This window comes from Dreissena polymorpha, chromosome 9, assembly GCF_020536995.1.
Source record: "Dreissena polymorpha isolate Duluth1 chromosome 9, UMN_Dpol_1.0, whole genome shotgun sequence".
Taxonomy (NCBI): Eukaryota; Metazoa; Mollusca; class Bivalvia; order Myida; family Dreissenidae; genus Dreissena; species Dreissena polymorpha.
In genome coordinates, this window is record NC_068363.1 from 56,964,488 (window position 1) to 56,981,385 (window position 16,898).

At 34.3% G+C, this 16,898-nt stretch overlaps 1 protein-coding gene across 4 annotated transcripts; it reads right to left on the reverse strand.

Annotated features, from left to right (window-relative positions):
- Positions 1-714: 714 nt before the first annotated feature.
- LOC127845788 (uncharacterized) lies at positions 715-10,233 on the reverse strand. Of its 4 annotated transcripts, none has more exons than XM_052376934.1 (3): positions 10,006-10,233; positions 6,472-6,830; positions 715-2,736 (listed from the first exon to the last, which is right to left on the reverse strand). In XM_052376934.1, exons 2-3 carry the CDS (start codon positions 6,781-6,783, stop codon positions 1,243-1,245), a joined length of 1,806 nt encoding a protein of 601 aa, XP_052232894.1. In that variant the 5' UTR covers positions 6,784-6,830; positions 10,006-10,233; the 3' UTR covers positions 715-1,242. The 4 variants fall into 4 exon arrangements, with proteins under 4 accessions (XP_052232894.1, XP_052232896.1, XP_052232893.1 ...); XM_052376936.1 differs by lacking the exon at positions 10,006-10,233 and adding an exon at positions 9,832-9,972; XM_052376933.1 differs by lacking the exon at positions 10,006-10,233 and adding an exon at positions 9,429-9,759.
- Between the last annotated feature and the right edge of the window lie 6,665 nt (positions 10,234-16,898).

Here is a 16,898-nt window from a genome sequence, read left to right on the forward strand (position 1 = left end):
GTAGTCATACCATATTTATGAAAGGATTTATTTTATGAAATGTAACAAAAAACTAAATCAAAGAAATAATTAAAAGATGAATTGATTTAAAGCAAACAGGCATTCACATATTTTTAGTTGATAAATACTCGATAATTATTGATAAATATTAATACTAATTATTATTATGTATTGTTTAAAGTTTTAAACACAGCATAGTTTAGATCCCTTTTATTTAAAAATAATAAACGATAAATAAATATCAATTGAAAAAACCTGGCAAAGCATAGTACATGTACATACTCACCAATCCCTTGTTAAAAACAAATTAGAGAACACATCAACTTTATGTAGATTATAGCAACAAAGTCAAAGTTTAATAAGAAGTGTTGCATTACGTGCACGTGAGCGAGACGTAAAATTCTTGAATAACAAAAGGACATACTACTATTAGCCCCAAAGTATCTTTATGTTATTACTTTTCTTAGCCAAAAAAATTAAGTGGTTTTTTAATGAAATAATTTTTAATATTAATATTTCATTACCAGTAAATACCAAGAGTTAAATGTTAAATGACTCGAAATTTTGATGAGTACAAACGTATATATGGAGTCGAAATTCTTTTGATAAATGATTATCTTTTCTCGATACGTTTATAAAATGCAGCATAACAGAAGCATGTGTCAATAAAGGTTACAATCACAACAACAAAGGATGCACAAAGTTGACAACCAATGTCCCTCGAGTTTTTTATTTTCACAATTACAGATATGTATTCAAATATTGCCAGGATATTGTTTTCAATGGCATATTTAAACATTCGGTTAATACATTAAACAATCACTACTGCCAGCATATAATGTAATCATGAACGCGTGTTTGTCAAATTTTCACCATGTATAATATTACACTTACTTAAGTTATTACAATAATTACAACTTAAATATAATTCAAGTATTTGTGAAACAATTAGCTTCAAACAACATGTGACATATTTAGCCAATCAATGTAAGCATGATCATGTATTTAAAAGTGTGTTCGAAAATAACGAACATAACTATTTTCCGACGTTTTCAAAAGATAGGTTACTGTATATGGATAATAGGGTCAATAGATAAAATTCAGGATTCATTCCAACCCTTAATTATAAAAACAAACATTAACTACTATAAAATATGGATTGGAGGTCACACAGATGAAAAACATGTTAAGCCTGATTAGTTATAGGTTCATAATTTAAATAAATAAATTAAAGTTATACACCTAGACTACTGTTTGCGACCCACTCAATGCCGCACCGCAGGCATGACAGATCGTGGTATTGACGTCATTTTCCAGCGTACAGTGCACGCATATCCGTGACGTGTACCCGACTAAGGGCGGACCATCCAACTCGAGGCTGCCCCTGCTCTTCCCACATATTTCACACACGGTCCAATCTAATGAATTTTTGTAAGTGCAGTATTTGCAGGACCAACCAACGGCCCGAGTGCTGCCTGTACTCAAAATCTGGGGCGGATATTTAACATTCAAAGGGTTGGAGCCGTCACTGACAGATCGAATATTCACTGGAGCCGTAAAGCTTCCTGTAGGTACAGTGTTTTTTGCGGGGTATGCAAACGGTATCGTGTGTGATCCAGACTGTGTTGACCTTTGGATAACTTCTGACGCCGATGGCAGTTTTTGCCTTCGAACTTGGCCTTCATATGATAGGTTATTGTTGCTAGGGGATGGCTCAGAAAAACGGTTGCCTTGATAATTATGTGGGTTAATACGAGGATGAGTGACATTCGGTATGTTAGTACTGTGAGAAAAATTTGCTTCAGTAAAAGGCTCCCTCGTCGAGTTAGTAACGTATCCCGAGTCTTTACTCAAGATTTGATGACTTTTAACATCATTAATTTGGGAGCTGTAAGGAAGCTTTGCAAACCGTTCGGCTGCTTCATTGGCATACACATGAGAAGCTCCAATACGAACATAAGTCGGTTTACCACTCACATCCTCCACTAGAGGTGTTTCCTTCAGAAAATCTTTTCTGGGACCTTCGAAATACTTTTCACCATATTTTTGCATTAAACCTTCATTCACAAAAGACCATTCCTGCGATGGTTTAAGCGGATTAACAACTTCTTCCTGCTTTTCATCTGGAGTCACGTATTTGTCGTCAAGATGTTTTATACTTGCCAATACATGTTCGTCAATATCACCACATTCAGCGTCAAGTTCTTTTGTTTCTTCGTCCATATAAGGAATATCAATCAATTGCAAATGTTGTTGCAACCGATTTCTAAAATCTTCAGTTGATTTACCTTTAACACCTGTTTTACTATCCAAATTAACTCCCTTAGAAAGACGACTACCTTTACTTAAATCATTGCTGCTTGAACCTCGACTTAAATGTTGATCGGTTCCGATACCTTCGGCTTGTTTCACCTTTTGTGGAACTTTCATTCCATACTTTGAGCAAATTATTTCTGCAGTGGATGCCGCGGACCCCTGTGTTTGTAATCGAAATTTTACCACTTCAAAAACCTTTATTCCAGTATGCTCGACTAACTTCCATATTTCGCCTATTATTTCACACTCCACTGACGCCATTAAGCATTCAAAAGCGATATACAAGAGAATATCAGGAGGAGGTACAACGTCTAACTTAAGTAGCTGACTAGAAGACTCTCTGTATCCAATCTTTCGAAACAAGGACTCCACATTTTTAAGATGTGATTCTACTTTTGTACGAAAAAATCCTCCATATTTCTGAAAACAAAAAGATAGAACTAACAGTGTGACTATGACTTAAATTCGTTACCAGAGTGTTTTTAACCAATTTGGAAATGGTGTCGGGGCTTTTTGGATTGGGAAAAAAATGATTGTGATGGTTTAAAATAAATGTGTATTGTTGTTTTGTCTTTCTTGCTAACAGATACTTAAACATTGAGATACACGCTTTTTATCTATTATAATTACTATTAACAGGTTCAAATGATAAAGCTGAATTGAGAGACGAACTAAAGGTTGAGATTTATTATTTTAAATTCATATTTTTGGAAATATGGGTATGGGTATTTAAAGGTAGCCATTCAGGAAAATATATATTTTTTGATATTGTGATCTGCAAAAATATGACCACAGAAAAACACTAAAGTTAACTAGTTTTGTATAAATACAAAGAATATAATTTACTAACCATGTTTGCACTTTTGAAATATTGGAAAGATAAAGCAAACAAGAGTTCCGCGGTCGGAGACATATGCCTCCCCCACAGGGCTTTGACCTAGTGACCCCAATTTCAATAGGGGTCATATACTGTCCAAGGCGAATGCACATGTGAAGTATCATGCCAATCGAGAAAGGTGTTGACTATTTATTGATCGGAAACGATTTCCACTCTTATTATGAAAGTGACCTTGACCTAGTGACCTCAATTTAAAAGGGGTCATCTTCTGCCCAATGCCAACGGGCATGGGAAGTATCGAGCCAATCAGTCAATTGGTTGACGAGTTATTGAACAGAAACGATTTTGACACTTATTCAGACAGTGACCTTGACCTTTGACCTAGTGACCCAATTTCTGTCGAGGTCATCTACTGTCCCAGGCCAATGCACATGTGGAGTATCAAGCCAATCAGTCAATTCGTTGACAAATTATTGATCGGAAATGATTGGACTCTTATTGTGACAGTGACCTTGACCTTTGAGCTAGTGGCCCAAATTTCAATAGGTGTCATTAACTGTCCCAGGTCAATGCAAATGTGAAGTATCCAGCCAATCGGTTAATCTGTTGACGAGTCATTGATCAGAAACGATTTTCACGCTTATTAAGACAGCGACCTTGACCTTTGACCTAGTGACCCAAATTTCAATAGGGGTCATCTACTGTCCAAGGCCAATGCACATGTGAAGTACCAAGCCAATCAGTCAATTCTTTGAAAAGTTTTTGATCAGAAACGATTTTCACACTTATTGTGACAGTGACCTTGACCTTTGACCTAGTGACACCTATTCCAATAGGAGTCGTCTACTGTCCAAGGCCAAGACACATGTGAAGAATCGATCCAATCGGTCCATTAATTGACGAGTTAAAGATCGGAAATGATTTTCACTCTTATTGTGACAGTGACCTTGACCTTTGACCTAGTGACCCCATTTTCAATAGGGGTTATCTATTATCCAAGGCCAATGCACGTGTGAAGGTTCAATTCAATGGGTTTATCCATTGACAAGTTATTGATCAGAAACAAACTGGTCTACTTACAAACCGACAAACCGACATCTTCTTCAAAGTGGGGGGCATTAAAATACAGTATTATCTTTGAAATATTAATGTGTGGTATAACTACTTATAGTGCTTTTAATTAATGTTTATCAGGTTTTATATATTTAAGCTTACTTGTATTCATTCTTTGTATATGGTCAACTGCATGACAACCACATTTCAGTTTAGCAACATGTTTTATATGGTACATACTTTCATTATCATAACTTTTTCCCTTAAACCATATTTCTCATGACATAAGGCATATGATTGACAGCATATTAACCATTAAAAGTTTTATACTGCCTTTGTGAACGTGCTTTTAGCCCCTCAAATTTGTGGGGAAAAGTGAGTCACAATCTCTACTAAATTGTGAAAAGATGATTTGCAAACTTTTCAAAATTGCTAAAAACTTGAGTTAGAAACTATGTAAAATTGAGAAAACTTGAGTTACAATTGTAAAAAATAACCATTCTTTAAAAAGTTCAAAAAGCCCTGCAATTGGAAAACTATATTGCATACTTTTATTAGTGCTTATACTTGATGTCAATGCTATTGCCAAAAAAAAAAAAATGTTGTAAACATGCCAAGATGTAAACAATGCCTCACTAAAATTCAATGTTTCAGTATGAGTATACAGATTTTATAATAACTTAGATAAAAAATGAATACATGTAAGCTGACACTGGATTTAATGCTCTATAGGTCTATTGTCACTTTGTGGACAAAGCTTTACACAAATGCATTATGTAAGGTTTTTCCCAGACAATGGCTGAGACCAGCTGATTTTTTTTTATTGCCAAACACTAAGGCACATGAAAAATATACATGTCTATGATGTTTTTGATAAATCTGTAGTAAAGTACCTTAAATCAATGTTATCATACATGTATATCCCAGTCAACATTTATTGGATATTAGCTGCATCTGTGTTGAAAATCAAAAATATATAAAAGGTTCACAGCTTTCAATCTTTTTTTAAATATTAAATTACCGGGTAGCGTATGTCATGTACAAAGCAATTGTGAAGGACATTAGAGTGAAAAGTCAACTGATTTTTATTAGAAAAACTAATTTTATAACACTCTTTACATAAGTAACAATGATTTGAATAATAAGAACAAAATATTATAAATTATAGTAATATACTTTGTAAGACGCAATCATACCCTAAGAAAAGGCCTGTTGTGTGCAAAAATTAAAAGACTATTTTAAAGTGTATTGTACACATTTTAACATTACATTATTTCATTTTTTTCTTAATTTTACAGATTAGTTTCTGGGTATTGGGCCTTTTTTCATTTCAGGTGGAAAATAGGGCTACACATGTGTCATGGGGCAAAATTTTCAGAGCAAAGAGAAATATTCTGAAATTGTATCAGTTTTTAAGGAAAGCTGACTTAGGGAATAATTTGTCCAAGGGGTTTTTCCATAGAATGCCAGGACCTTTATCAGGAAAATTGTCTGATTAAACCTTTTTTAAAAGTCATCAGTGTTTTTTTTTATTTCCAATTTAAAATTTTTGTATGCTTCCATACATGTACATCAGAAAAGAGCCACTAGGAATCCCCTGCCTCCCATTTTAGTGAATAATTAAACAACAATCCCCTGCCTCCCATTTTAGTGAATAATTTAACAGCAATACAAATTAAGTGTAAATTGTAATTTTTCCCAGGAGTACTTTGGGAAAATTGCAAAAAGGAGCCTGTATTAGGCCCTGCTAAAGAAAGAAATTGCAACAAGACTATTGTCAAGCAGTATGGTCCCCTAACGGTGAAACTCCACAATTTTCAGCAATATTTCTTGTCAATTTGTTGCCAAAGCAACCAGAATTCTTGGCGTAGGAACAAAAGTTAATGACGTGCATAATCTCCATATTGCCATCTATTTATGTTTCAAGTTTCATGAAAAAATATAAAGAACTTTTAAAGGTATCACAGGATCCACCATTTTCAGCAATATTTCTAGTCTATATGTTGCCATGGCAAACAGAATTCTTGATGTAGGAACAAAATTAAATGATGTGCATAATATCCATATTGCCATCTGTCCATGTTTCAAGTTTCATAAAAAAATATTAAGAACTTTTAAAGTTATCACAGGATCCAAAAAAGTTACAGACTCATGGACACACAGAGCGCAAACCATAAGTCCCCTACGGTTTCACCGGTAGGGTAAAAAAAGGAACCTTTTTAAGGCCGTTACTAAAAAGAAAAAAACTTGCAACTGAACATTACCTTTAATTTACAAAACTCCTGTTTCCATGGCATAAGACACAGAAGAATAATATAACCCTCCACATGACGAAACGCTTCACCACACTTTGCTGCAACAAAATTGGGCATTGATGCACTCTTTAATATGATATCCTGAATTTCGATATACTGAAACTTATTTTCAGGGGCGCAGGTACACAGAAATGCCAGCACAAAAGCTTTGACCTGAACTAGTCTCTCCTCTGTGTTCTGGTCAGTATCCCATTCATGGCTTTCTTTACTAAGTAGATGTTTCTTGTACACTTCAACTGCTTGGCTTTTAACATCACTCATTCTTTCCTTGCTAGCAATAGGTGACAAAATTAGTCCAAATCCATGTCCTGCAAAAAGGAATCAAAAGTTTCAGTACTTTTTTTATATTAAATAAGCAGCAGTATAAGCATCAACAACAATAACCATTTTGCATGTTCATTTATACTTATCAATCAGGCAGCAAAAATACCATAAAGTAAGGTACATGTTTATCTGAAAAGGATTCTAACCAGGAAGCTTACATTCTAATAACATTGGAAATTATGAATCAGTCTATATAACCCTAAACAAATGCAACATTGCATTAATCGAGATCTTTCTGCAAACAAGTCCGTGTCACCATAACAAGTTCTTGTTTTAGTTTTTGCATTTACACTCAGGCATTACATAAGTTTAAATTTTATTTCAAACACTTAAGTTGCTTTTTGTTTGTATAATAACTACTAAATAAGCAAAACCGACAAATTCTTCCTGTATGTCATGTACATGTTGTAAACATACAATATAGGGAAATAAAGGGTATTTCCCCCAATCATCATCAATATACCAAACGTAATACCTTATTGAACCAACATTATGCCAATATGTTGCATATGATATCGTAATTATTACATGGCAAGTGTGGACTGTTTTTAAACAAAGCAGTTTGTTGTTACATACTCGATGATACTATTACAAACGAAGTAATAAGTTAACTGTATAAGATTGCAAAGTTAAGTAAACTGTAATCATTTGGTAGTACCATTGTTCTTTTATGGTTACCACAGGAATTGGAGGCATTTTGTATGTGTTCATTTGTTTTCATCAAATACCTGAGACTGGCTATGCATACGAGGACAGATTTTTCGAGAACATGACAATTTTTAAAAATAATGTCACTTCTTATTTTTAGAAAATGGTTACTGGTAACTTAGATGCAATCAAATCCATAAATTATATACAAAACTAATGTTATTGTGAAAACTTCTATACGCAATATCAGCATGAAACAGAATATGTTACAGTTGTTTTATATGTGTTTGTCTAACAATATTTTTAAATTATACCATAACTGATTATTGTGCAAAAATCTGTAAACTTTAAGGAATGAAAACAGCACTCAAGAAATAAACAGTAAGTTGAGTAACAACTCAATCATACATTTCTCCATTCATATGACTGTGGTGATAGTTTAATGAACCTGATCATAAATAAACCCCCATACAATGTGTTTCCACCATTTTTGGAATGGAGCCTGCAGGGCTCTTTAGATTGAAAAGAAATGTGTCATTGCAACTAGAATTGGGAAATATATTTGTTTTGTTTTTATTTCAATTCATTGAGCTGGATCAAAGGTGTTGGGCCCATGGCCAATTCACTGAAACACTATCAATATGTCAAAAACAACATTTTTCATCACTTTGACAAAAAACAATCTGTGAATTGGCCACGCGCCTGACACTGGATAGGGAGATGAATGAAATGTTGCAACTTAAAAGATTTTTTTTGTAATACTCCAAATAGGAATTTTAAGGAGTCATATGGGAAAAATATATAATTTTAGAGATTGGGAATGATGCAAAATTTGACCAACATTTCCCGCTGCAATGAATACATTACACATTTTTCAATTGTTGTCCATTAATACTCTATAGTTCAACTTGAATCATTCATTTCAGATGCATAACAAATTTAATACCACATATAATATGAGGCTAAAATTGTTGGAAAATTTTGCACAAATTAAAAGTAATACATAATTGTTGACCAAAACCATACTAGTATTTTTTTATGTAGACAACTGAAGTAAAAGTACTTGGTTACATACTATTTACCTTTCCACTTGATAATTTTGTTCTATCTGGATAAGTGTATCATAAGCTTTACCATGTGCTTTTTTGTGTTAACTAGACAAGAATTTAAAATAATGTGTTATACCTAAGTTGATGAAACGATTTGAAAAAAAAATCAAATAAATTAAAGCACCCTTACAATTGTATTATCTGATTCTTTTCAATTTACAATATCAAAAATGAAACCCTTTCAACAATTATCTACAGATTTGAACTTATGAATACACAATATGCATATTATACTGTCACATATCATGACCGAACCACTTAAAAATTCATCAAACCCATTTTCAGAGTTAAGAATTAGAAACAGACATTGAACCGAGGAAAATGTGTTAAATTTTTTAATATATACAGGCTAGAAATATTTCTTATGTCATAATTACAATTGTCCTCAAAGAAGAATAGAATTGTGTTGTTCGAGCTGTTAAATCCCATGTCATATTGAATTGTATTGTTATGTAAGAAGTTAGAACCTTAATAACGTTAAAAGAAATTTTCTTTATTTGTATTCTTCTTCGGGAACAGAAAACCCACAAACCACACTCAACAGGCTTAATCTTTCTACACTTGTTTACCTATACAGTCAGACATTACACTGGACCACAAATATTTTTAGGTTTGGTTCGAAGAGAATAATCAGAATAACTAAGCCTGGTGAACAAAGAACAATTATAGCCATTACCTCACAAATTTAGATAAATCACTGAAAATGACTCCATATAATTCAGTCACAATCATACCAGTGGCTATGTATCACTGTTATATCCATTTCAAGACTCAGATAATTCTGTATCATTCCTATATTGAATACAATGATTACAGAATTCTTACCTAAGTTATTATTCATACAAACACTATAAATTTCCTATGACATGTTAGTCATGTAAAATTATATCATACACTAATTTTACTCTGTATGGTATAACAAAAATATTAAAAGCACATATCAATGAATGTTATCACCTAACTTTGTTTGTTTTAAATTATCATGCTTTTCAACACATTGAAGTTATAGTGCACTCCTTTTCTAGAACTATTTTATTCAAATTCCTGAATGAATCAGCGCCCAGCAGGCTCTGTCAAGTTCACAAAATGGAACGAAATAAATTCAGAACTTTGTACAACACGCCCATCAACCACAACCTTCTAAATAAAACTTAACATTAGCTCTTAATAATAATTATAACATGTGTAATTATAAACATTTAAATAAAATGTATTCAACGAATTTTACACAAGTTTTTTATGTATCCGAAATGCACGTCTCATAAATTTCAACATAGTAATCCATTTGTCCTCGATTTAATTTGATTATGTTTAAAGTCATTATTTTTCATTTAGCCATCCTTGTGTAAGATCCAAATTAAGATCACAACTCATAAAATGCTCGTAACTATTTTATTTTTACCCGAACGTTTAAACGAGCATCTTGATCTTGTTTGTCCGAAATTAAGTTCATCCTGGTACTGTAGCCTTTAACGATACAATTCATGTTTAAATGTTCAGTTTGATTTATAAAACGCAATACACGCTGAACTAAAATACGTAGAACTGTTTTATCTGAACAAATGATAATCTAGATCATTCAAACACTATTTTAGAACACAGGTCAGAAAATTTTAGGGGATTCCCCGTTACTAACCCAATATGTTGGTTACACTCAACCAACGTTGGCTTGCGAAAATGCGATGAGATTTACCATAAAATATCGAGCCTATCAAAGTATACATGACAAGAAATGCAAATTTGTCGAACATTATGTAAACTTAAACAAGTATTCAAGTAAACACATATAAACAACATGTTTACATGAAAGTAATCGCGTTCGCATATATGACTATTGTCTGAGAACCAAATATGATCGCTCACTACTGTACAGTATTACCGCGAAATAAAAATTTTCTTCTATCAGATTTTAGCCGCCGGCAACCGCTGTATGCTTTTAAGCTAAATAACAATAATGAATTAGATCATGTGAATAATGATAATAAAACGAGCATTATAAGACAATTAATGCTTGCAAACACCTTCAAGTGTTTAAGGCAACGGCCGGGTCACTCGCTTATTTGAGTGTTAATAAAATACATGATAATTCATACAACACAGCATAAAACTTATCAGATTCTACCCAGTGTAATGATTTGGAGCTTCAAAGTTTTATAGGAAAACTTATTTCCATAGAAGTAAAGTTTGTTCGAAACCACATGTCTTGTAGCTGTATTGCAGGAAAATGGCTGATCATAAAATGGCTTCGCCAAAACAAAGGTCTGCAATTACCGTGCTCAACAATTTTCTCAGCTGAAAATGTATACCGGTACTATCCAGACAAGCTTTAAGTGTTCTCCTTATAAAAAAGTATCATAACAAAAACATAATAAATGTACACTACTTTAAACTTTAACACTTTAATGATATAGCATCCATATCCACATAGGCATTTTAATAGTGCCTGAACATTTACATTTGTGTTGCTTGTGTTAATATCGAACCATTGAGACATACATTTTTAATTCAAACGAATTAAGATTTTCTTGTTGCGCTGTTTAATTTAACTTGAAATGGTATGATTTAATTGTTAATATGTGCATGCTGCCATATGAGTCGAGCATTGCGATTATGGTTTATTTAAGACCAGCGTAGCTCCCGACCAGCCTGCGCATTCCAGAAGTCTGGTCAGGAGCTTCTCTGTACGCTTATGAGAACACGGCACTGAGCGTGACTTTATAGCAAATGCGCGAGCTGGTCTCGATCTGCGCTGGTTGCATATGACTTAAGAAGCATTATCACATGATGTGGCTCACATTTATTCCACTTTCGTATGCGGTTCACATGGTTTTTGTTCCGATGCTTTTTACGTTTTAAGTTTAGCGATGCGTTGTGTGCATTGACTTATATTGTAGACAGCAAACTTGTTTGTAGTTTTGTTCTTGTTTGCCAAAAACATTATCGTATACTGGACGTTAATAGTTTTGAGCGCATATACACGTAGTTGCGTATATACATGTAATTTCTTTTTCGCTGAACGTAATAAAGCTCAGAATACGCCGAAACCACAATTGCAAAGTTGCAGAACTCATTGTAGTTCCATGAACACACGCGAGTAACCAATACCGAATACTGAAGCAATTGCATGTATTTATCTTCAGTCAGATAGTTAACCCCTTGCCCAAAGGGAGATACAATGTAATACATGCCGAGTTCGAAGAATCATGTATATCAATTATTTAAAAAAATGTTTAAAAGCTCTACCCACCGAAAAAATCTCGATGTATTCTAAATTGACACCAGTTTTAATGAAAGAGTCGTCGTTCGCTAATCTTGCTAAACCGAGGCAGTGGACTCACAGGCAAGAATTTTATCAAAACGGTTAACTTGTCTATTTTTCTGTCCTCCGCTCCCTTGATATATTAAACGCAAGCCAAACAACACAAGTAAAATAATTAGCTAATAGATCTTTGAAATAATAATTTGTACAAACAGCCATTTAATATTCTGTTAAAGGGGCCTTTTTACAGATTTTGGCATGTATTGACGTTTGTCATTAAGTGCTTTATATTGATAAATGTGAACATTGGAACTAAAAAGCTCCAGTAAAAATTCAAGAATAATTTTTTTTAAAGAAAAAAGTAACACTCAACAGGACTCGAACCACTGACCCCTTGAGTCCTGGAGCAAAATGTCTACTACTTAGACCACTCGGCCATCCGTGCTCATACCATGACAAATGTATTTTATACTATGTATATTTAATCCTCGTATTTTCACAAAATATAACGACAACAACAGAACTCTCCAAATTATTCAATCGTTTCGCGTCGTAACGCTTAATAATTTTCAGGTTTTTAAATCATGCCTATTTTAGAGCATGGTAAATATTCAGTATTACTGTTTCCTCACAAATATCATAACTAAAACGACAATTTGCGAATCTGAAACATTTTTTTAATTTTGTCAATTTACCAAAACGTGAAAAGGCCCCTTTAATGTAAGGGAGAGAACATACCACTTTGTATCTCACCAGAATATCAAGAATTAGTGCCCATACGTAGAAAGAAGTACATATATGTACATTTAAACGTGAATAGTTCAATACAAAAAATATATTTTTTATGGTAAACTTCGTTGATGTTATTAGGTCTTTTTTATATCTTATATATATATAATACCACCCAATCTCAAACAATTGCTACAAAAGGTATTTTAACTGATCCTGATAGGATAGCAAAAGTTTACCAAAATCGGACCACTGAAAAGATTTTTCAAGATGGTGTCAAAGATGGCCGCCAAAACCTATTAATGAAGATAACTTGGTGAGTATCCACTCAAATGCATTGTTTTGGTGTTTATACTTGCGGGGGGGGGGGGGGGGCAAAGAACACCTTAAGATAATACAAAATCAATTTAGTCCGAAAATGACCGCGAATACAATGATCGCAAGTGCATAACTTATGGCTCAAACGTGTTATTATCTTTCGCAATCTTATAATAAATAGTTTTTCATGTTTTGTTTTAAATATTTATCCCTATTATAGCATTGTATTCCGTTATTGAAGCTCAAGCGACATAAACAACAAAATATAAAAACATTCCACCATTATAGAAACATATCAGACCTGCGTGTGCTTAACACTGCCTCATACTTGTTTGGTTTTTACTAAAGATGGCATAATTATAAAAACTTTTAAGGGTTGCGTCAACAGCGACATTGTATTAGACCCTTTCTGTGTAAATTGCAGCATTTCTTATCAGAGCATTAAACAAGTTATTATTGTCTCTTTTTCTAATAAATGATCAAATAAACAGTGCAAAAACATCCAGACAAGATTTGTGTCCAATATGCAAGGGGGCGATTAAGATTCCCAATAATAACTTGGTACATGCTATTCAGTGGAAGGGAGTGAAGGGAATAAATAAAGCTTGTGTGAAGCCGAAATATTATCTTGTAATTGAGGCTAGCACTAAAGTACATACAAATATCGTCAGCGGTGCACAAATGATAAAACATCACAAGTTATGCTGCAAAGCAAAGTTGTAGTTCTGTACAAATGAGAACCATAAGGCAGTCAAGTGGAGGTTATTTTGAAAGTCATAAAGACTGCATACTTTGTGGTTGTAAGGTTGAATTGGCCAAGGGTATTTTGGCTGGGAACGTACTGACAAATTTGTTTTAAAGGCATGTGATTCCTGTTTAGATCTCACATGGTTATTCTATGGAAAAGACACAAGACGCAAAGTTGCGACAGTTCGTCATGCTATTATTGAAGCAGTATGTTCACAAGCTGTCATTCCACCACTACAAGAAGGTCTTGTTGTTCAAATCAATCATCTACATCGTTCCAATGTTATTGTTGAATGCAGCGGATTTTTGAAACCTGATGTCCTGGGCAGTGATATAGATTTGTTGAAGATGTCTTTTCTCTTTGCCGCTGATATTGTTGATCACAATATTATCTTCATTGACGGCAAATGTACTTTTCATGGGATGGATGTCGATGCATCTGTTACCTCCGCATCACGGACGAATTTTCTGAATCCTCTAAAACAGGCCACAGAGCTGAACACTAGAAATAAGACAAAATTCCTATCTTGGAGTACCGTTTGGCAAGGCATGCTTGTAATGAGGTACGTAGATTTCGATGATCTGATGCGACTTCTGGATTATGACAAGAGGGTCGATATTTTGTGAGAAGTCTCCTTCATCTTCATGCAGGCAACACCGAGTTTGCAGGGAAAGATGCATATTTCCATCAGGAAAGCCAGCACCCTGAGCAGCCGCCAGTCAAATTCTTGCCTATGATCATTTGTACTCTTGGGATAAGTTGTGTTTTATGTCAACATTAGACCCTGTTTGCAAACTTGCTATGAAGAACAACCTTCCCAACATTGTAACATTTGACCGACAATTGTATTGGAAGGCTGCCGAAATCATCATTGAATTGCCAAAAAGTTGTTGCATCAAAATTATTGTTATCATGTTGGGGGTGTTTTCATACAATCATGAATTTGCTGGGGGCCTTAAGATCCCTCATGGAAGGAACCGGTCTTACAAACATACTTGAGACTGTCTATGGGGAAAATTTCATTGTGCACATTATGCCAGGGAAAGCTGCACATAGGGCTTTGCGGGGCCATTTTCGTGTTGACAAGTGCCTGCACAGCCAGCTTATTTCAAGAAGATCCCGAGAGTCAGATACTGCTGGATCAGGCAGAGGAGTTGTACTCTTCCATTCTTAGGGGCGAGACGACGCAGATACTTCATGTTTAAAGAATTTGATCAGACGCGATACGGATACAGAGAAGAAAAAACATAACCTTGCCCAAACCACAAAGACCAGCCAATAATGGCTGAATTAGCAGCATGAACTGTATTCCTGAAACAGATTGTTGCGTGCCTGATGGTGGCTTTTTGCTTCATCGTTTACCATTGACAAAAGGCCGACACAAACAACGCAATAGCCGATTCTTATGCGGATTTCACGGACAAGCAACAGTGGTGTTCGATAGTTACAAAGACGATCCTTCTATCAAATATATCACACACCAGAGACGTGGACAAAAATGTGAACCAGAGTATGAGTTTCAACAAAGAACAGAATCATCATTCAAAAATGATGACTTTTTTCTCGTGACAAAAACAAGGCAGGCATGATTGCTGTGATCAGCACAACTCTGACTAAAAGGGGATGGAATGTCATTGTGTCACCAGGGGATGCAGACATTGATATTGCAAAAGCAACATTCGAAATACCCGTCATAGCCCCACAACGTTAATTGTTGAGGAATCAGATTGTGTATCAGGTGATAGTGGACAGCTGAATGTCATAGATGAGATCTCATGATGAGTCAATTGCTTTGTGATATCAACAATTCAAGTGTTCTTTGTCTCCAAAACTATGGCGTTTTACATAAAAAGCATCACTTTTAAGTAAAACGTTATGGATCCTTCTCATGGCGGTGGCTATTTTTGGAGGCCATATTGGATTTATGTGTACATAGTAAAATTACACCATGACTGATTATCTTTAAAAAAATGTTCTCTGGTATCCGACACCTGGGTATATACACCACAATCATCAAATTTGAGTTGATTGTTACATAGTTATTATCATAAATATGTTTCGTTGGCCATCTTGAAAAAAAACAACATTTTCCGGATGTCCGATTTCGGTAAACTTTTCGGTAAACTTTTGCTATATTATAGAGTAGGTGCTACCCGTTCAGGATCAGTGAAACTACCTTTTGTAGCAATTTTTTTTTTTGGGGGGGGGGAGGTCAAAGTGTTTATTGACCTGAATAATCGACAAAAAGTTCAAAGAGTTGTTACTTCTGTCGCGGTTGTTTTTCTGAACGATCCTTATCCGCAGTTTATCCACGTACATTCGAGTACAAAAATAGTTCTTATCTCACTTTAAATAGCACAACTTCATCAGTCTTATGTAACCATATGAAATGCAGGTGAGTAATTCTCCTATCACTATGAGAAATTTCAATAAAATATTACTTTCATTTCCAACAAATTATTGAGTTTACTTTTAAATTTAAAACACTGGAGCTATGTTTAATGAACCTCTATCAAACGTAACCATACGATTAGCGTCCACGATTTTCGCATTCGTTGCGAGTTAAAACTATATGTTCACATTAACAATAACTTGCTGACATGTTTTGAACCTATGAAAAATATACACCGATATTCGGAACATGATTTAAATTGAGTTGCTAAGAACTTCTCGCACAATATTCAGTAATGAAGAAGTGTCACAATTGCCTTGCTTTTCAAACTATGAATACACTGTATACAACCGATAAGATTTTTTTTTTAAAAGCATGCCTTTGCAAAGTATACTGCAACCATAGATTAATTAATTTGCAGTCAAACGCGCTTTGAAAACACGATTGAATGTATTCAGCAGATAATATTCTGACATGCATATGCAAAATATGCATCGTGTTGCCTTTATTTCATTAATACGATTTTGTTTGTTTTGCATTTTTCCCGATACAACTTCCTTATGTAACCTCAGCTCCGCTTCAACGCTGCAGTTCACGAAAATATGGAGAATCGTCGATATTATATTCTTTTCATAGTACACAATTTTTATGGAGGATGTGAACTCGAACGTTACGTTTCTGTTGTGTGATTTTAGCCCAAATAGTTTAGTTTTTGCTTAACAATATAAAGAAGTGAAACTCCAGCTGCTGGAGCAGTATTCAATTCTCATTAAAAACAATTAGTAGGTCCTTTATTTAAGGCAAGTGACCGATTGCCCAAACAGTACAAAACAGCACAATACAGCACAA

Bases quoted from the DNA above. Each gene is read 5' to 3' on its own strand.
- LOC127845788 (XM_052376933.1), bottom strand. The intron at 2,737-6,471 runs GTAATGTTCAGT...TTTTGTTTTCAG, and splicing joins AGGAGTTTTGTAAATTAAAG to AAATATGGAGGATTTTTTCG.